This window comes from Lissotriton helveticus, chromosome 5_1 (genome assembly GCF_964261635.1).
Source record: "Lissotriton helveticus chromosome 5_1, aLisHel1.1, whole genome shotgun sequence".
NCBI classification, from domain to species: domain Eukaryota; kingdom Metazoa; phylum Chordata; class Amphibia; order Caudata; family Salamandridae; genus Lissotriton; species Lissotriton helveticus.
Genome location: NC_136065.1, coordinates 52,870,407 through 52,891,460, shown reverse-complemented (window position 1 = coordinate 52,891,460; position 21,054 = coordinate 52,870,407). Strand labels below are relative to the sequence as shown.

Genomic DNA, 21,054 nt, shown 5'->3' with positions numbered 1-21,054 from the left:
TGTCCTAGACAATCAGAACCTTCAGGTGCACCAGTACTGGCATGGAAAGGTATGCCAGTGGCCAGAGTTAGCACATTGTGTACTCACTGTTTTGGCGTTGCCTGTCTCAAGTGTCAAAGTTGAGAGGGGCTTTTCATAGATAAACATTTACAAAGAAAGGAAAGAGTGAGTGTGCATGACCAAAGACTCACTAAAGAAGTATTGTATGGTGTGCTACGATAAGTTTGATTTGTAAGAATGTATTTGGATCTCATATAGACTGTACACACGCTGTCTCTACACATGCACTATCAGTGCAGAAAGCAAGCAATAATTAAAGGCAAAACATACCATAAACACCGAAAAAACACTGGTTCTGTTATTTTTAATGGCGCGAAAATGTGTATCAGCTGTTAATTTTTTTGAGGTATCGAATAAATTGAAAAAACCCTACCAGAATTTACTAAAATTAGAAACTGAAAACAGGAAAGCCTACTTAAGTATTTTGTTTATTCCAGGCTAAATTTGGAGCGTTTTAGGCCTTGGATCAGGCTGTTCCTGCATTACGCCGAGGATCGGCTCCGGCGGAGATTTCGGTCTGAAAGTGAAACACTTCGGTGAAGGATGTTTCGATTTAGCTGAGGCTGTGCTTGGATCCCAATGATATGTTTTTGTTTCAGTGCCGAAACTAATGTTGGAGGCGTTGTAGATCCAGTGGTTGAGGAAGTGGAGGCTCGGGCTGTAGGTTGAGCTTTCAGAGCTAGCCCGAGCGCAGAGCTTCCGAGTCAGTTTTCGGTGTGTGCCATGGCTCTTTTGCAGTGGTGGACTGTAAGCAGTCTTTTTGGACGGAGCCAATGTTTTGGGCTTTGGATCAGGAGTAAAAGTACTCACTGTCTGATGCTTATGTGCTGGCTGGAGGGTGGCCGAGTCCTGGTGCAATCGGACTGGGAATCAGAATCATGTCTAGATAGCGTTTTCACTTGTGTTGCGAATCCTTCCTCATGCTGGTGACCGAAGATGTCCGGCACGTCGTACGTTTGTTTACGCTGCATTTCTTGGCATCGAGCATGTCGATCTCGAAGAGTTTCTTTTAGTGAAATTACTTGCAGGCCTCGCAGCTTTCCTCTCGATGGTCCAGCGAAAGGCATAGATTGCAAACAGCGTGTGGGTAGTATGACGGTCTATAGAGTAACACTTTACACAGAAGCAGAACGGAGTTCGTTACCTTAGCAGGCCATTCTCTGAAGGACCGTGGAAGTGAACAAAAAAGGCCCAGCCGGGCGTGGCCCGTGGGCCGAGGAAGCTACGCGGAAAGGTGATTGCTCAGAATCCAATAAAACTACACAATCAAGACAATACCATTGAGTGGAGATCTACTAGACAACCAAAGGGAGTCCGAAGGAGCCTTGAGCCGGAGCGCGTGTGATCACATTCGACCCCGATCGGTGGAAAAAACTAGAAATGGAGTCGATGACCATGCGCAGTATCACCAAGAGGAGGAGTCACCAAGCCTGATGAGTCACAGAAAACTTCTTGAAACAAAAACAACTTTTAATCATCCTAGCGCAAGACTAGATTGCGGACTTATGCAAAGCATGTGTATCTACAGCACACATGCCTCGAACATTGCTTTATTTTCTATTGTATCTTTTTATTTCATATATTTAAATCTTATTGTTAAGGCTCGGGTATTGATCTGCCCTTAAGAACATGTTATCAAGCATATGTTGCTTAACAGAATGAACAAATTATTCTATTTGATAAATGCATACAAAAAATTATTTTATTTAAATGCACAATATGTTTATTTAGGTATGCCGCCTTATTTCATGTATTTTATTTCTTGAACTTTACTGAATTTCTCGCTTTTGCATTTTATCTTTCTTGATTTAAATTCTCTGTAGATTTGCCGATGAAAATGTATCCTTTTCATTATAAATGTGGATTGGCTGTATTTTGTTGTTATGGATTTAAGCTTCTTGTCCACCATAAACTAAAGTTGTGGAGTTTGAAACTGATTATTATGGTATTTGCAAATGATTATTTGTTGATACACAATTTGGAAAAGTATGCGGTGTAACCAAACTGTCATTTTTGTTACTCTTGCAGCCCTGAAGAAGTGGTGTTCTTACCACAAATCACTAGTTGGCGACCCAGATGCATTTTTCTTTTATGATCCATGAACTTCATGAATTACATTTTCTAAAAAGTCCTGGATGGATTTGTAATTTGTATACTGTCATTGATGTTATTCACACAATGCGCATCACCTTAATGCACTGTGTGCACTAAAGGTATATGTTTAAAGAATAGAGGTAACAACATATATGCTAGACATTTTGGACTTCATTGTTAATCAGGCATCACATAAGATCACTCCCCACACTTTATTGCTAGTGTTTATATGTGTTAAGCCAAAGGGGTAACTGGCTCAGCGGGTGGAGTGCGCAGGATCAGAAGTTCTGTTGTCCCCTGAATTTTTGTTTTAACAGTGACAGGACCACATGTGAAGGACATTCAGCAGAGAGGGAGACAGGGGAGAAGAGGGCTGGAGAGAAGGAACAGAAAGAGAGAGGAGGGATAACGCAGGGAGAAGTTCTAGAAAAGAGGGAAAAGGGGAAGAAAGAAGAAATTGAAGTGAGGATCAAAGCGTGTAAATAGAAAGCAGAAGAGAACATTTTCGGGGTCACTAGAAAGAGATGATAGAGAGAAAGAAAAACAACAATTGAGAGAGAGAGAGAGAGAGAGAGAGAGTGATAGAAGTTGAGTAAAAGGAACAGGTGTGAGAAAGAACAGGAGAGAGAGGAGGGGGGAGTGAGGCAGATGTGAAACTGAGGACAACCAGTGAAGTAACCCTGGGAGGCTGGGAGCAGAGCCTAGTTATAGGGAGAAACGGAATCTCTGACTTATCCTGGGACATGAGCTCAGGCCTCGGCTCAGCAGGTGCCGCCATTTACGAGCAGGCGCCGCCGCCATGATGTCTGCGCGAGTAACTGAGACAGCTGCGGCGACGCCATCTTGGTGGTGCAGCCAACATGCTCAGTGTGGGAAACCATACATGCTTTACAAGCTGAGGAATGCAATAAACATCCTCTCACTGGCATCAAGCTTCTGAGATATTCTTGAAAACGACTACAAAACACAATGATTTATAAGATTAGCTGCTCCCTTGGATGCCAGCTGGGCTTGTACCACACAAATACCTCAACACACACACACAACATGCATCCTACACAGCTGCCAACAAGGGGGGTGGGTCCGCACTTATGCAGGAAGTCACACAAGGGTATGGAGCTGTCTCTCGACACCAAATCACTGCGCTCCCCTGAGGGGGCGGAGCCTCGCTTTTCACTGCCAATCACGGCTGGCCACAAGTAACGATGGGGGTCACCAGCTGCACCTTCAAGATGCAATGATATTTGAACATTTCTAAATGCTGTTCCACATTCATGGATGGTTTCTGAACATGGGAGAGCGTCCCCTTGGCAGGCGCAGGCTCTCCACAGGGTACTTTAGGGAGGTTGTCCGATGGGCCGGGCATCTTCTGCCCAATAATGACTTACAAGAAGAAGCTCTATGAGGAAGCCGTAACCTGCTGAGGTGTCTGTACCCAGACACCAACCAAACTCACCCAGGAAGACCCTCGCCTGTTCACTAACCTTAAACCTCATCCCCAAGACAAATAGTGACCTCTGTCCTTTGTCTAAAGTAAGTCGCAGCACTACAGAATCAATGGCCGCTCGGCAATGGGCGTACAGATTCAAGGAAGAGCATCACTGGAGTCCTCAAGTGAGGAGCATTAAGGGGGGTAGTAGAAACAAGAAGCACCAATAACTTGTTTACTGTAACCGATGCAGCTTCAGGACTTTTCTAAAGAATAAAGCCTTTTTCTGCAGCCAGGTGGCGCAAGTGCCCAGGTAGGTTTGAAATGAGACAGTCCCAGTCTCATACCATGCCCACTCAACAAGCCATTGGCTCATTCGTGACAATACCACGCCCACTCCACAAGCCATTGGTTCACTTGGGACAATACTACGCCCACTCTATAAGCCATTGGCTCATCTGTGACCCTGCAGATGTACACATTGAGAAGCCCGCGTAGATGCCAACCTATGGCCTTCACCTTAACCCTGCTATACTTCAGTTGGTACCAACATGTTATGTTAGGGTTATTTATAAAGCTCATGTTCACCATTGGTTTCTTGGCGCTAGATCATGAGGAGGTCCAAGAGGGATCCGTGAGACTGTGTGGAATAGCTAAGTCTTCGAGGGCTGAAGTTGGATAAGGCTCGTCATTGAAGATGGACAAGGCTCGTCATTGGAGTTGGACATGGATCGTCCTTAAAATTGAACAAGGATCGCCATTGAAGTTGGACACCGCTCATCATTGAAGTTGGACAAGGAGCGTCCTTAAAATTGGACAAGGATCGTCATTGAAGCTGGACAAAGATCGTCCTTAAAATTGGACAAGGATCGTCATTGAAGTTGGACAAGGATCGTCATTGAAGTTGGACAAGGATCGTCATTGAAGTTGGACAAGGCTCATCATTGGAGTTGGACAAGGCTCGTCATTGGAGTTGGACAAGGCTCATCATTGAAGTTGGACAAGGCTCGTCATGGGAGTTGGACAAGGCTCGTCATTGGAGTTGGACAAGGATCGTCAATGAAGTTGGACAAGGCTCGATATTGAAGTTGTACAAAGCTCCTCTTTGAAGTTGGACACGGTTCGTCATTGGAGTTGGACAAGGATCGTCAATGAAGTTGGACAAGCTCGTCATTGAAGATGGACACGACTCATCCTTCACCTGGTCGAGCGCTCCAGAGCTTAGATAAGCACAAGAAGCTTCGACCATCTTGTCTCGATTTGTTGAATATAGGAATAGTCAAGACATTTGTAGTGTTTGACCGTGAAGGACTTGGAAGATTGGACCTTTTTACCCAGTTACCTGTAAACAAACACAGGAGCCGGTTCATAACAGCTCTACAGAGGGAGCGATGCTCCCCCTCTTTTAAAGGGTGCAAGTGCAGTAAAAGAGAAGGGGACAGCAAAAGGAAATATGGGCGCTCCAAGGAGCGGACGAGCACCTGTAGAGCAGGTAAGAACCACCTAAATAACGGACATTTGCATAATGCAAGCGAGATCCAACGAGGGCGGATTCTGCCATCTGTAACCCTCGATGTTCAGGAAAGTATACACACTGAGACACCATAAACTCAGGTCTTTCACCAATCCCCTGCCGTCACCGAAGCCACGGTGCTCACCTCATCACTGGTCCTTCGCTGGATTACTAGGTCCTCACCTGGCCCACAGGCCCTCACTCAATCCACGGTCCTCATATCACATAGCTTTTCAATCCCTCGCCTCACCCCTTGGTCCTTCACCTCATCCCTGGTCCCTCACCTCATCCCTTGGTCCCATGTCTCATCCTTGGTCCTTCGCCTCATCCTTGGTCCTTCGCCTCATCCTTGGTTCCTCGCCTCACCCCTTGGTCCCATGTCTCATCCTTGGTCCTTCGCCTCATCCTTGGTTCCTCGCCTCACCCCTTGGTCTCCCACCACTACCCTTGGTCCCTCACCTCATCCCTTGGTCCCTTGCCTCATCCCTCATTACCTCGCTCCACCCCTTGGTCCCTTGGTCCTTAGCCTCACCCCTTGGTTTCTCACCTCATTCCTTGGTCCTTTGCCTCTTCTTTATGTCCTTCACCTCATCCCAGGGTATTCACCTCACCTTTGAGCCCTCACCTCATCCCTTGTCCCTTGCCTCATCCCTCATTCCCTCGATCCATCCCTTGGTCCCTTGGTCCTTAGCCTCATCCCTTGGTCCTTAGCCTCACCCCTTGGTCCTTAGCCTCATCCCTTGGTCCTTAGCCTCATCCCTTGGTCCTTAGCCTCATCCCTTGGTCCCTCGCCTCATCCCTCATTCCCTCGCTCCATCCCTGGGCCCCTTGGTCCTTAGCCTCATTGCTTGGTCCTTAGCCTCACCCCTTGGTTTCTCACCTCATTCCTTAGTCCCTTGCCTCATCCCTACGTCCTTCACCTCATCCAAGGGTATTCACCTCACCTATGAGCCCTCACCTGACCCCATGGTCCCTCTCCTTATCCCAGGGTTTTCACCTCATCTATGGTCCCTCATCCCAAAGTCATGGGCTCTAGCACAGTCTTCAGGCTGCCAACTTATTCCAAGGTCCTCACCTCATCCCAGGGCCCTCACCTTATTCATGGGCATTACCTCTATATCACATCCCCACCTCACTCAGCTCCACTGCCTCACCTGATTCCCGGCACCTCAACTTGTCCCGGTGCTTCACCTCGCCCTGGCACCTCACTTCACCCTGGTGCCGCACCTTACGTTGGCGCCTCACCTACTCCCGGCACCTCACCTCGCCCCTGCACCTCATCCGATTCTGGGCCTCTCACCTCTCCCCAGGGCCCCACCTTGCACCAGCAGCTCACCTGATTCCTAGCACCTCACCCTGGCACCTCACCTCATCCCGGTCTCACCTCACCTCAGCTCCTCACCTCACCCTGACACCTCACCTCACTCCGGCACCTCACCTCGCCCTGTTGCCTCACCTCACCCCGTTGCCTCACATCACCCCGTTGCCTCACATCACCCCATTGCCTCAGCGACCCCGGCGCCTCACCTCACCCTATTGCCTCACCTCACTTCGCCCCATTGCCTCACCTCTCACCGTTGCCTCACCTCGCCCCGTTGCCTCACCTCACCCCGTTGCCTCACCTTGAACCCGTTGCCTCACCTCGCCCTGTTGCCTCACCTCGCCCCGGCGCCTCACCTGATACCCGGCATGCTGCAGGCGCTGCCGCTGATCTTCTCCTCCAGGTCGTGGCTGCTCAGGAACTGGTTAAGGTCGCCATTCTCCATGTACTCGGTGATCATGCAGAGGGGGTCGTCCTGCACACACACACCCAGGAGGCGGATGATGTTGGGATCTTTCAGGCGGGACATGATCTTCACCTCTTTTAGGAAATCATTCCTGCAGCCAGAGACACAGAGGGGGGGGGGGGGAGGTTACAATGAGGGCCCAGCTTCAGCTCCAAATCAGGAAGAGATAAATGTAAGGCTGGGTGAGGGAGCAGTTGGAGGAGGGGTGGGTGGAAGACAGAGCCTGTGGGACAGAAGGTGTGGAACAGAGGGTGAGGGACAGAGGGTGAGGGACAGAGGGTGAGGGACAGAGGGTGAGGGACAGAGGGTGAGGGACAGAGGGTGAGGGACAGAGGGTGAGGGACAGAGGGTGAGGGACACAGGATGAGGGATAGAGGGTGAGCGACAGAGGGTGAGCGACAGAGGGTGAGGGACAAAGGATGAGGGATAGAGGGTGAGCGACAGAGGGTGAGCGACAGAGGGTGAGGGTCAGAGGGTGAGGGATAGAGGGTGAGGGATAGAGGGTGAGGGACAGAGGGTGAGGGACAGAGGGTGAGCGACAGAAGGTGAGGGACAGAGGGTGAGCAACAGAGGGTGAGGGACAGAGGGTGAGGGACAGAGGGTGAGGGACAGAGGGTGAGGGACAGAGGGCGAGGGATAGAGGGTGAGGGACAGAGGGTGAGGGATAGAGGGTGAGGGATAGAGGGTGAGGGATAGAGGGTGAGGGATAGAGGGTGAGCGACAGAGGGTGAGCGACAGAGGGTGAGCGACAGAGGGTGAGGGACAGAGGGTGAGGGACAGAGGGTGAGGGACAGAGGGTGAGGGACAGAGGGTGAGGGACAGAGGGTGAGGGACACAGGATGAGGGATAGAGGGTGAGCGACAGAGGGTGAGCGACAGAGGGTGAGGGACAAAGGATGAGGGATAGAGGGTGAGCGACAGAGGGTGAGCGACAGAGGGTGAGGGTCAGAGGGTGAGGGATAGAGGGTGAGGGATAGAGGGTGAGGGACAGAGGGTGAGGGACAGAGGGTGAGCGACAGAAGGTGAGGGACAGAGGGTGAGCAACAGAGGGTGAGCGACAGAGGGTGAGCGACAGATCGTGAGGGATAGAGGGTGAGGGATAGAGGGTGAGGGATAGAGGGTGAGGGATAGAGGGTTAGGGACAGAGGGTGAGAGATAGAGGGTGGGGGCAGAGAGGGGACGATATAACTTCAGAGGGAGAAAGGAGTGACAGAGCATCTCCCGTGGCAGGGAGGGAGGTTGAGGTGTGTGGGAGTGGGGGGGGAAGGCCCCGTACCTGGCATTCTTGGTGGCGTCGGAGCGCAGTATCTTCACAGCCACCATCAGGGGGCGCCCCTTGCGGATGTTGAATGGGAACTCGAGGCTCAGAAGGTCCTGCGGGCTGTCAATCTCACACAAGTGAACCTGGGGTGGAGAGAAAGACAGGGTTCAAAGAAACACAGGGAGCATAAAAATATGGGAGGCATAGAAACTCAGGGAGCACAAAAACATGGGATGCACAGAAACACAGGGAGCTCAAAAACATGGGATGCACCAAAACACAGGTAGCACAAAAGCATGGGATGCACAGAACCATGGGACACACAGAAACACAGGGAGCACAAAACCATGGGATGCACAGAAACACAGGGCACACAAAACCATGGGATTCACAGAAACACAGGGAGCACAAAAACATGGGAGACACAGAAACATAGGGAGCACAAAAACATGGGATGCACAGAAACATGGGACACACAGGGAGTACAAAAACATGGGATGCACAGAAACACAGGGAGCACAAAAACATGGGATGCACAGAAACATGGGTCACGGAGCACAATCCCATGGGATGCACAGAAACACAGGGAGCACAAAAACACGGGATGCGCAGAACCACAGGGAGCACAAAAACATGGGATGCACAAAAACACAGGGAGCACAAAACCATGACATGCACAAAAACATGGGATGCACAGAAACACAGGGAGCACAAAAACATGGGATGCATAGAAACATGGCACACACAAGAGAGCACAAAACCATGGGATGCACAAAAACAAAGAACACTCACAGAAACATGGGGTGCACAGAAACATGGGATGCACAGAAACATGGGACACACAGAAACATGGGACACACAGAGAGCACAAAACCATGGTAAGCACAGAAACACAGGGTGCACAAAAACATGGGATGCACAGAAACACAGGGTGCACAAACACATGGGATGCACAGAAACACAGGGTTCACAGAAACACAGGGAGCACAAAAACATGGGGTGCACAGAAACATAATGAACACAGAAACAGGGGGGCACAAAACATGATGGAGCGAGGATAATAAAAAGGGATTCACAGAGGCAAGTGGTGGAGAGAAACAAGAGGTGCAAAGAAGCGAGGGATGAAGGGTGGAGAGAAATAGGAGTTCACAGAAACCATTGGTGCATAGAAAGAAAGCATGAGAAGAACCACAAGGAGTACAGAAACAAAGAAGAAGCACAGAAACATGGGGTGCACAGAAACATGAGATGCACAGAAAATGGTCTGAAAAAGAGAAACCAGGGGTGCAAGAAACACACGTGACTCAGATACACAGGTTGGAGAGAGGAGAGAAGCCAGGGGTGCATGTGTTATTCAAGATTTAACTGAAATGGTAAGGCCACATCTGAGCAGCACCCCTATTCCCGGTAACAAGGCTAAACTAAAATCACGGGGTCGCTGCTGCAGGACCGTGGAAAGCAGCAACCCCCGCAGTAAGTGACCAGTTAGTCCCATGAATGATGCCTGTTGTAAATGTAAATTGATTCTTGTATAGCGCACTACTCACCCGCAAGGGTCTCAAGGCGCATGTACGAATACGCTGTGGAACCCATCCTGGCTTTCCCTGTGAGGCGTCCACTCCTGGGCACCCCCAAGGTGGAGGCAAGGCATCCTTAGCGTTGTGGGGACCGTTGTGGAGATTAAGCAAGCTATTGCCCAGAGTTGCAGAGTGGGACTCCATGATTGGAATAGGCTCCGAGGCGAGAATTATCAGGTCCGTGGAATTTTGAGCCCCAGACCCGCCGAGGCGGGGAATTGAACCCTGGTCCCGGGCTAGACCTCTGCATCAGGGTCTGCCGCTCCAACCATTGAGCCACACTTCTCCACTAAATGAGGAAATAACTGTAGAGAGAGTGATAAAGAAACCGAGAGCAACAGAAGCGGGCTGCAGTCATCGGTCATGAGCAGGGCTGGGCTGTGTACAATACACAGTATGAGTTAGGAGGCAGTGAGTTGGCACCCGCCTTGTTCTTGAGCTTCACAGGGATTCCAACTTGACACTTTCCCCCAGTTGAAGCCCAAAAGATACGTTGCACAAGCGAGAACCCCAGTGGGGGTGACACAAGCGCGGACCACTGTAGCGGTGACACAAGTGCGAACCCCTATAGGGGTGACACAAGTGACAACCCCTGTGGGGATGACACAAGCAAGAACCCCCGTAGGGGTGATACATACAAGAACTCCTGTAGGGCTGACCCAAGCTAGAACCCCTGTAGGGCTGACACAAGCTAGAACCCCTGCAGGGCTGACACAATCTAGAACCCCTGTAGGGCTGACACAAGCGACAACCCCTGGTGTGGTGACACAAGCGAGAACCCCTGTCAGGGTGACACAAGCGAGAACCACTGTATGGCTGACACAAGCTAGAACCCGTGTAGCAGTGAAACAAGCGAGAACCCCTGTAGCGGTGACACAAGTGAGAACCACTGTAGGGCTGATACAAGCGACAACCCCTGTAGGGGTGTTACAAGCGAGAACCCCTTTAGCGGTGACACAAGCAAGAATCCCTGTTGGGATGACACAAGCGAGAACCCCCATAGGGCTGACACAAGTGAGAACCCCTGTCTGGATGACACAAGGGAGAACCCCTGTAGCTGTGACACAAGCGAGAACCCCTGTCGGGGTGACACAAGTGAGAACCCATGTGGGGCTGACACAAGCGAGAACCCCTGTAGCGGTGACACAAGCGAGAACCCCTGTAGCGGTGACACAAGTGAGACCCCCTGTAGCGGTGACACAAGTGAGACCACCTGTCGGGGTGACACAAGCGAGAACCCCTGTAGGGCTGACACAAGCGAGAACCCTGGTATCAGTAACACAAGCGAGAACCCCTGTTGGGCTACACAAGCTAGAACCCCTGTAAGGCTGACACAAGCGAGAAACCCTATAGGGGTGTTACAAGCCAGATCCCCTGTAGCGGTGACACAAACAAGAACCCCTATATTGGTGATACAAGCAAGAATCCCTGTAAGGCTGACACAAGCGAGAACCCATGTAGGGCTGACACAAGCGAGAACCTCTGTAGAGGTAACACAAGTAAGAACCCCGGTAGCAGGGACACAAGCGAGAACCCCTGTAGGGCTGACACAAGCGAGAACCCATGTAGGGCTGACACAAGCGAGAACCCCGGTAGCAGGGACACAAGCGAGAACCCCTGTAGCGGTGACACAAGCAAGAACCCCTGTAGGGCTGACACAAGCGAGAACCCCTGTAGGGCTGACACAAGCGAGAACCCCTGTAGGGGTGTTACAAGCAAAAACCCCTGTAGGGCTGACACAAGCGAGTACCCCTGTCGGAGTGACACAAGCGAGAACCCAAGTCGGGCGACTGTCTTACCTCTCCAAACTGGCCCTCGCCCAGCTTTTCCTTAAAGACGAGCCGGGTGCGCGGGAACTCGCCCACCGCAATATCCTTCCCCGCCAGGGCATCCACAGTGATGGCCGGAACCGCGTACGTGTTGTTTCCGGTGACCCCTTGCAGGTTGATGATGTCGGCCTCAGCGTAGTGGGGGACATTGTTCTGGAAGCCCTGGAGAGGGACCCCACTCTTGGAAGGCTCCGGCTCCATGTAGTCGGCACCACAGACTGCAGAGGGGAAGAGAGGGAGAGAGAAAGCTTTCTTCAGACTGGTATCAAGTTGAGACAGTGGCTGGGAACAGAAGATGGCACATCCTTGAATCTCCTGGAGGGGAAAGATCAGAGAAAGAAATGAGTATGTCAGTGGCTGAAGACTTACACGTTCCCCCATCATCTGTTACTGTCCCATGGCAGATGATGTGAGAGGGGCTGTTAAACACTGGAGCATTGGAACAGTACCCATCGGACGGGAAATCACAGACACATCGGCACAGTGAGCCCCTGCCTGGCACATGTTACCAAGGAAATGAGTTATTTCCAAACAATTAGCCACTGACAAGGGCTACCAGGTCAACAGCCAAGAGAGGTCTCACTTGGTCAGTATCCTCCACTTGTATCATGATTGGATCACCGTACAAGTCTCACCATCCTTCGGGGAAGACTTGACTTCTGGCATGACTTTATTCCTTATTCCTTTACCGATAATACATGAAGTAAGACGCTATAGGAGCCGGAGTACGCGTTTCTTATAGGTGATCTCTCCCGGGGCCATTTCAACTGTTAGATTCTTCCTAATAACAAATGTAGGCACTCTCATCTCTTTGTCTTCAATATTTTTCATACCCACGGTTAAGTGGTGTCGCGATTCAGTCATGGGCCACACCGGTGCAGAAAGCCCTGATGAGCCCTGTCCTGGGTATCGCAAAATGAAATGTGGATCACAGGAGAGATCACCTATAAGAAACTCGAACTCCGGCACCTATGTCTTACTACATGTGTTATTGATAAAGGAATAAGAAATACCATTTGTAAACACACGCCTTGAAAAAGTCCCATTGGGGACGAAACACGTGTCGGCTGATGATTATGTACTTGGTTGGAAGCGTGTAAACACAATAAAGACAACAAAAATATACCACAGGACCTTGGACTTATGAGCTGACTTTTCTGTCATACTATAGACAGGTCAACACAGAGAGACGCTCACTATAATGAGATCAGTATCCATCAATCTACATACTAATATAATTCATATGTGCACAACGTAAGGCCAAATGACATATTGCTGCTATTCACGGTTCTCACTGGGGATGGGTGAGAATATACAGATGTTGGTAAAAATTCATTAAGGAGCCAAGCTTTAACCCTCTTTCTGAAGTCCAATTGATTTGCTTCAGGCTTTCATTAGAAGGGAAAGGAGATTAAAGTTTAATAGCTTGGATACAGATCTAATGAACCGAAAATTAGGTAATGAAAAAATACGATCATTCTTGGAACATAAGCGACTCCTACAGCTACAGACCTGGGTTTAGCGATAAACAAGGTTCCTCCTTTTATGAAGATTTGTATATCGCACTATTATCCGGGGGGTATCCTGGCGCTAATGAGGTGGGAGTCTAGCCCAACCTAGGGCTTAGAGGGACTACTAGAAAAGGCAACTTGTCAGCTTCTTGCGAAATTCAAGAAGTGAGGATGAGGCACCCTGAGTGTGTAGAATTCCCTTAAGGGTTGACAATGTGGAGTGGGAGGCCATGGAACAGGACACTACCAACAGGTACGAGAGCTTAGACAGCAGTTCTGAAGTTGGTTCCAGGCAGGATCGGTTTCACTTTGTTAGAGAGAGTTGGTTCCAGACCTTCGTTGTTTTCTTGGCAATGCTCCTTGAGGTTGGGGGTGGTGTCCAGGGTGAATCCAAGCGATTTGGCATTCAGTGAAAGTTGGAGTTCAATGCTGCAAGGTTCATGTAATTGACCGAGGTTTGTTTCTTGTTTGTTGTTCTTGGAAAATAATAGGAATTCTGTCTTGGTTGGGTGGAGCTTCAGGGAGGCACTGGACAGCCAGGTCTGGATGAAGAGCAGGCAGCGTCCGAGGCGTTGAATGCGTAGATCAAAGGAGCCTTCAAGTAGAGCTCGTCATTATCAGTATACTGGAGGAATCCTGATGCTGTTTTCTGTGAGTCGAGCATCAAGTGGCTCCATGTAGAGGCTGAAGATGCCAGTAGACGGTATTGGGCCCTGGGGGACGTCGCAAGTAATAGAGATCGTCTGGCACCAGGAGGTGTCCAAGCGAACAAACTGGAGTCTGCTGGAAAGGTCGGAGGAGAACCAGTAAAGGGCGTTATCCGTGAATCCCATTCATGATTTCAGAGAATGAAAAAGAGTGGGAAGGTCAACAGTGCCAAAAGCAGCTGAGAAGTTCACCAATGTAAGGAGGCAGCGGCCATTTTCATCTGTGGTCAGGAGGACAATGTCTGTGTAGAGTGAGGTAGCAGTCTCAGTGCCGCAGCGCGATCTGAAGCCAGATTGGTAGTCATGTAGGACATGGGACATGGTCGCTGCTGATGTGATCGTATAGTTCACAGTATACTAACTTTTCACTTACATTGTTGATGTAGAGCAGGTGAGCGATGAGCTGCTAGCAGACAAGGTAATCAGAGGCTAATGTAACTTTATTCTGGGGTGGGAGGACCTGGGCTGTATTGATAGTCTCTGGGAAGATACCTTGATACAGGGACATGTTGACAATAGCGAGGAGTCGAGAGAGCTTTCCTAGAGGGAGCCTTGAGAAGGACGAGTGTAAGACATCCTCTTCATGGGAGGTGGCTTTGAGGGATTTGAGTATGATGACAAGATCTGCATGAGATAGGATTTTGAAGGAAGATCATTGTTGGTTTGTTTCAAAAGAGGTGGGTCTACGAGGAGGATCAGGCTTGGTGTTGTTGATGTGCTATTGAACCTCCTGTGTTTTTCCACTGAAGAAGAGGTTGATGGCTTTGCACTTGACAGTGGAGTGTGGGATAGGAGAGTCAGGAGGGGTTTGATGCAGTGCTCGGTTGTTTTGAAGAATGTTCTGCTTCTTTTGGCAGCTTCATTGTTGGTGTTGGGGGCTGTACGTTGCTTTGGCTGATGTGATGAGTTGTCTGGATGTTGCAGTGGCGGGGGTCTTCAGTAGAAGGTATACTGTTTTTCTCCGATTTGCATTCCTGTCTACAGATAGAGCGTTTCTACTTGGCAAGCTCTTTGGAGTGCCAAGGTGCTCAAGGTTTGGCCCAGCACTTGTGTGTTATTGTTGGAGCGTGGGTGTATGCATGGTTTTCCAAAGAAGTGTTGAAGGCCTCTACATCAGACTTCAAGCTGGCAGCGTGACAGGTGAGTTTAAAGCTTCAGATAATTGTTTTAATGCTCTGACGGTTTGGTCTTCTCTTTTAGGTTGACCCAGTTCTTTTGGTTGGAAACCGAGGAAAGAGATAGTGGTGGTGAGGTGAAAAGTCTATTCCAGGGGAGTGGGTATCAGACCTGGAGTGCTGGTGATGTTAAGAAGATGAGGTCGAGCTTGTGGCCTTTGGAGTGTGTTGATTTGTTGATGTACTGTAGTATATGGAGTATTTCAGTGAGGGTGAGGAGGACATCTGTGTTTTTTCAAGCTTGTGTTGTCTGAAAGCTTGACCTTACGTTGGAGGCTAGTGTGGGCATGTTCGATGGATGAGATGATGAGGGTATCATCAATGCTTCCATATCAGGTCTATTGTCATGAAACCAGCAAGCAACAGTGCTTTATTATAAAGTCTTTTGTAAGCAAGCCAACACCCAATAAAGTTTCATCATCAGGCCTATCATCATCAAGGCAACGCCCAATAACGCTTCAACATCAGGTTGATCATCATCAAGCCAATGCCCAATAATGCTTCATTATCAGGTTTATCATCATCAAGCTTACACCCAGTAATGCTTCATCATCGGTCTATCATCATTAAGTCAGCACCCAATAAAGCATCATCATCAGGTCGATAAACATCAAGGCAATGCCCAATAATGATTCATCATCAAGCCTATTATCATTAAGCCAACAGCCAATAATGCTTCTTCATCAGGTCGATCATCATCAAGCCAACAGCCAATAATGCTTCTTCATCAGGTCTATCATCATCAAGCTAACACACAGTAATGCTTCATCATAGGTCTATCATCATTAAGTCAACACCCAATAATGCTTCATCATCAGTTCGATCAACATCAAGGCAAAGCCCAATAATGATTCATCATCAAGCCTATCATCATCAAGCCAAAACCCAATAACGCTTCTTCATCAGGTCTATTATCATCAAGACAAGGCCCAATAATGCTTCATCATCAGGCCTATCATCATCAGGCTAACAGCCAATAATCCTTCTTCATCAGGTCTATCATCATCAAGCTAACACCAAGTAATGGTTAATTATCAGATCTATCATCATTAAGCCAACACCCAATAATGTGTCATCATCAGGTCGATCATCATCAAGCCAACACCCAATAATGCGTCTTCATCAGGTCGATAATCATTCAGGCAACACCCAATAATGCCTCATCATCAGATCTATCATCATCAAAGCAACACCCAAGAATGCTTCATCATCAGGTCTATCATCATGAAGCCAACACCCAATAATACTTCTTCTTCAGATTGATCATCATCAAGGCAACGCTCAATAATGTTTCTTCATCAGGTCGATCATCATTCAGGATACACCCAATAATGCCTCATCCTCAGGTCTATCATCATAAAGGCAACACCCAGTGATGCTTCATTATCAGATTTGCCATCATCAACCTAGTGCTCAATAATACTTCCATTACAACCATCAGAGACTAATGTCATCAAGAGGCCCCTTCTGAATGCCAATAATCAACGCAAGCTTTCATTCATCTGAGGGCCATTAACATCCACTAGCTCATTCTTCCATTAAAAACAGTACCTTCTCCTTTATTTATTCATTTATACATTTTTATATAGCGCGAACTTGATCATAGTGTAAATTGTCGTGCCAGAGGGAGCTGCATCTTTCTGCCGCTCGAGTAGATGTTCCAAAGAAAAAACTCCACTCCACGACGCTTCGCTGAGTTTTCCAGAACTCTGTGCTAAACATGGAGTGGGCAAAACTCTGCAATCTCCGTCGGCGGAGCGAAATTCTTTGCCCACTCCTACCTATTTTAAGTCAACATGACCAATCTTTTTATCTCTTCAGAAATATCGTTCAGTTGAGCATCTTTCATTAACCACATATTTTTTTTAAATGTCAGCCAAGCCATCTTGCAGGCAACAGATTAATCCTTTGCAGAATGTCCTTTGCTAGAGGACAATGGCTGATGTCTATCCCTTGAGAAAGACATTCCCGTTAGACCTCTGTCTGTGGTCTCCTTGATTTACTTTTGGAATGTCCTGGAGTTGGTCGATTTCTATGTCGCTTATATGACTATGGCTAATGTTTCAATCCCTTCAGAGTCGTCCTTAGCAGGAACTCTTCCACATTCCTGCCACTGGAGGCATCTACTCATTCTACCTCCACAGTCTCCCTTCAGGAATCTCATTCACCTAGATGATCATGGCCAACTCATCATTAATGTGCTTGCTATCGGCCATCCCTTTACCTTATTTAAACATCTCATTCAGCTCAGTGCCTTTATTCATCAATTACACTGGTGTATCCTTCAGTCACCTTTAGAGGTGTCCAGTTGGTAATCCTTGCGCTCCCGGAAGAACCCTGGCTAAACCCTTGGCACCATTTGTTTTCAAGCCATCGTCTTCTGCTTTAGCCACAGGAAGCGGCTATACTCGATGCGTTCAGAAAGGGCCACCATCAGGCGAGTGTTCCATCAAGTTATGGAACTCTCAGTAATACTTCTGAAGAGATTCCCTTCAGCTGGGCATCTTCCCATCCTTCCTGAGGACCCTTCGATGGCTTTGGAAATGCGTCTCCTTTTGCCATCTTTCCATTCATTTACATGACCGACCCGGTGGACTCTCTGGACATCTGCTGCATTTGCTGAATGTGCATTTTATGTAAAGGACAACGGTCAACGCGTTCGGAATGTTTCTTCCATTGGGAAGGTCCATTCACAGAAGCAACAATATTCAAATTCCTCAAATCCTACAGAAATGTCGTTCGTGTAAATACTTTTCCACTCATTTGCCTTTCAGCGGCCAACTCTGTGATAAAATCTGTCTTTAGCTTCACATTTTTCACACAGAATTGTCATCCTTCACATTCCTTTCTGAGTCTTGTCTCTCAGATACCCACGCGGGCATGCTTCTATCACTCTTCTATCACAAACATCACGTCAGCAATCAGCAGGGGATGGGGAGTTTGAGAACTCTAGTCAGAAGATCATCCTGGTATTCTCCTTTAAGCCAGTGACGGACTTGCATTTGGAGGCTGAGGCGCCGGGACGTATAGAAACACTGAGGGGCATATTTACAAGAATTGCTGCTATGCAGTTTTTACACTGATTAGCGGCAATTTCTTAACTGCGGCCAAATGCCAAATCCTACCGCTATGTTTGCGACATATTTACAAGATGTCTCAACATGGCATTAGAATTAGCTAGTGGCTAGGAAAATTGTCATTAACACTATTATCAAGGGGATAGAAAAATACACATTAGCGTTAAAAAAGTGACCGCTGGCCAATTAGCAGCACAAAAATTCATGTTAGTCAGCCCAACATTACTTTTCATCCTCTAGAGGCAAAAAGAGCTTACCAAAACACCTCTAAGGAACCCCTCCCCCCCACAGGAATTCAGAATCGAGCAGCCAGGACTAGGTTCAGCACAGGTGAACAACCCCCCTCCGCCCTAATCTCCCACAACCAGGATGGCCAGCCAAAGTCCCAGGGGAAGAGGAAATCCAGAATCAGGACCTCCTTTATGAAAAGAGTTCCATCGCCGGGGAAAAACAGTTATGCTGCACTTTTGATTGCACCATCCTTCCGAAACCATAGTAGCCTATGCCTGGAAGTGCGGACAGTCCCCGGGGCCAGGAGGCCTCATTGGGCCTGCGACTGAGAGCCGGAGTGGGAGGCACCGGTGCTGTGGAGTTACTGCGGCCTGATGGCAGAGGCGGGCTGCATCGGGCCCAAGCCTGTGGGTCGCAGCAGTATATATTGAGGCGTCGGCCATTGCCCTTATCTGGTGGCGAAGTCTGGCAGGTCGCATGGAGACACATTGCTGACCTGTGTGAGAAGACTGCCTGGTGCCCCTTAGAGCTGTGATCGGTAGGGCGCTGGGCACTGGGCACTGATCTGGGCTGGTCTGCATTGCATAACACGTGCCACCACTACACCTGGGTGCTTGGAAGAGATTGCTGATGGGATTCTGCGCCTCTCTGCATCGTAGGGGTGGTGCTGGCCGGAAGCTGTGGAGAGAGAGGCCCCAGAGCTGTGCTGAACTTGTGTGGTGGGAGCACCGTGACTTGGCGCCTTAGAAGGCCCTGTGCCTCACCTGCATCAGGAGGTTTCCCACAGACCCAGTGGCGACTGCTATTCCCAGGCTCAGTGAAATCTGGCGTGGCTGAGGCTCCTGCTGGCTGAGTCACATATTTGGAGAGAGTCTGGGTGTCGATGTCCAGGTGAGGACAGGGAGCGGTGTTGGGCTCATGCCTAGCGCCTGTGGGTGGCGCACACCATGCACTGAGCAATCCCTGTGCTGCAGCGGACCCACATCGTCGAGGACACCGCAAAAGACTGGTGGAGGGCTACACTAACTGGCTCAAGTCGCTGATATCAACGGTTGATGGCGGTGGGTGCCTAGGGTACGAGGTCGGTTGTGTCCCAGGCCCTTGGGCACACAGCTTGATCTGCTGTCACTCAAAGGGGCACTGGGAACACATAACCTGGTCGCCACTGTTAGACAGGAGGAGGTAACAGGGTGGTGCTGCCTTTCACCGGCCCATGTTCTTGTGCTTTTGGGTGTATGGGGGATTTCCCTCGGTGCTGCCCAAATGAAGATTTCTGACTAGCATACACTTGACTGGAGGAAAGGGGCCGGCTGGCCATGCTGCACTGCACCGCATGTCATTCATAGTGCCTGGGCCTCTGGTGCAACGATGGGCCGCCTGCACAGGGCGGTGGCGTTGACACCTGGAAGCTCCTCCATGTTGGTGGACTGAGCAGATCGGGGGCGCTGGCCGCCAGGGCAGGTAACTCCCTGGACTCCAACATGACTCTGTGCTTGCAGCTGTGGAGAAAATAGCTACCTTCCTCGAACAAACACGCACTTGCCTTGAGGGCCACATCGACAAAATCACAGTTGACTTCACCCTGGAGCACGCAGATCATCGCCAGCTGACTGTCAAGGTACATAACATTGAGCAAAAACTCGCTGAAGCCCACCCTATTACCCGAACCACAGCGTTAGAGATACAGCAGCTAACGGCACGTGAGAAGTCACTAGAATGAAGAGCGGAGGATGTGGAGGGCTGCTCCAGGCAGAACAACGTGTAGGTGGTGGGTCTGCCCGAGGGAGCAGAAGGGGCTGGTGCAGTTGCTTATACGGAGACATGTTTGCGTGACCTACTGCCAGCAGGTGCACTCTCCCTATTCTTTGTTGTGAAGTGGGCCCATCGAGTGCCGGAGAGCCGTCCGCCGCCGGTGACAGGTCGCAGACCCTTTCTCTTCTGCCTCCTTCAGGGATCATGAAGCTGTCCTAAGGGAGATATGTTTATGTTTATGTTTATTAGATTTTTATTGCGCACAAATACCCGAAGGTGTCTCGGCGCAGAGGATTGTCAATTGACAAATTTCATGCTGAATGGAATCATTGATCAAAGAGCCAAGTTTTCAATTGTTTATGGAAAATTAAAAGGGTTGGACTGGTCTTGATGGTGAAAGGGAGAGTATTCCAAAGCCTCGCAGTAGCTACTAGAAAACGTCTATCTCCCCAGGCAACTGTTCTAGTGCGAGGGAGAGGAAGAAAGTAATTGGATGACGAGCGAAGTGACCTGCTCGGGGTGTAGATCTTGAAGGCCTTCATTAGAAATTGTGGACCCGAGTTGTGGATGGCCTTATACGCGATACAGAGGGCCTTAAATTTTATGCGGCTTCTGACTCTAAGCCAGTGCTGTTGACATATGGCCTCAGAGATGGAGTGATGCTTGGGAATGGAAAGTAGTACCCTTGCTGCCGCATTTTGGCCTGATTGCAATTTGTCCAATACCTGCTGCTGGGCATTCAGCAAGAGGGCATTGCAATAGTCCAGTTTTGAAAATATTAAAGTTGTTATAAGAGTTTTTCCTGCCGCGGGAGGTAGATAGGGGAGTATTTTTTTGATTTTTCTAAGTGTGAAAAAGGAGGATGAGATCACTGTATTAACATGATGGAGAAATGTTAATTTGGTGTAGAGTATGACCCCAAGATTTCTGATCTTGGCGACCGGTACTGGCGGGGGCCAAAATCAGTAGACCACCAGCTGTCCGACCATACCGGAGACAAGTTGCCAAAAGTCATCACCTCTGTCTTGTCCGAGTTTAATTTTAAGCAGTTC

General features: G+C 49.1%; 1 protein-coding gene across 1 annotated transcript in view; it reads right to left on the bottom strand.

The window, feature by feature from the left end:
• The window catches only part of DDR1 (discoidin domain receptor tyrosine kinase 1), a 296,382-nt gene that overhangs the window by 32,879 nt on the left and 242,449 nt on the right, over positions 1 to 21,054 (bottom strand). The window contains exons 13-15 of the mRNA XM_078641698.1: positions 11,520 to 11,767; positions 8,159 to 8,286; positions 6,774 to 6,974 (exon numbers count right to left, since the gene is read on the bottom strand). Of these exons, the coding sequence (XP_078497824.1) occupies positions 6,774 to 6,974; positions 8,159 to 8,286; positions 11,520 to 11,767 (577 nt within the window). The remainder of the gene's footprint in view (positions 1 to 6,773; positions 6,975 to 8,158; positions 8,287 to 11,519; positions 11,768 to 21,054) is intronic.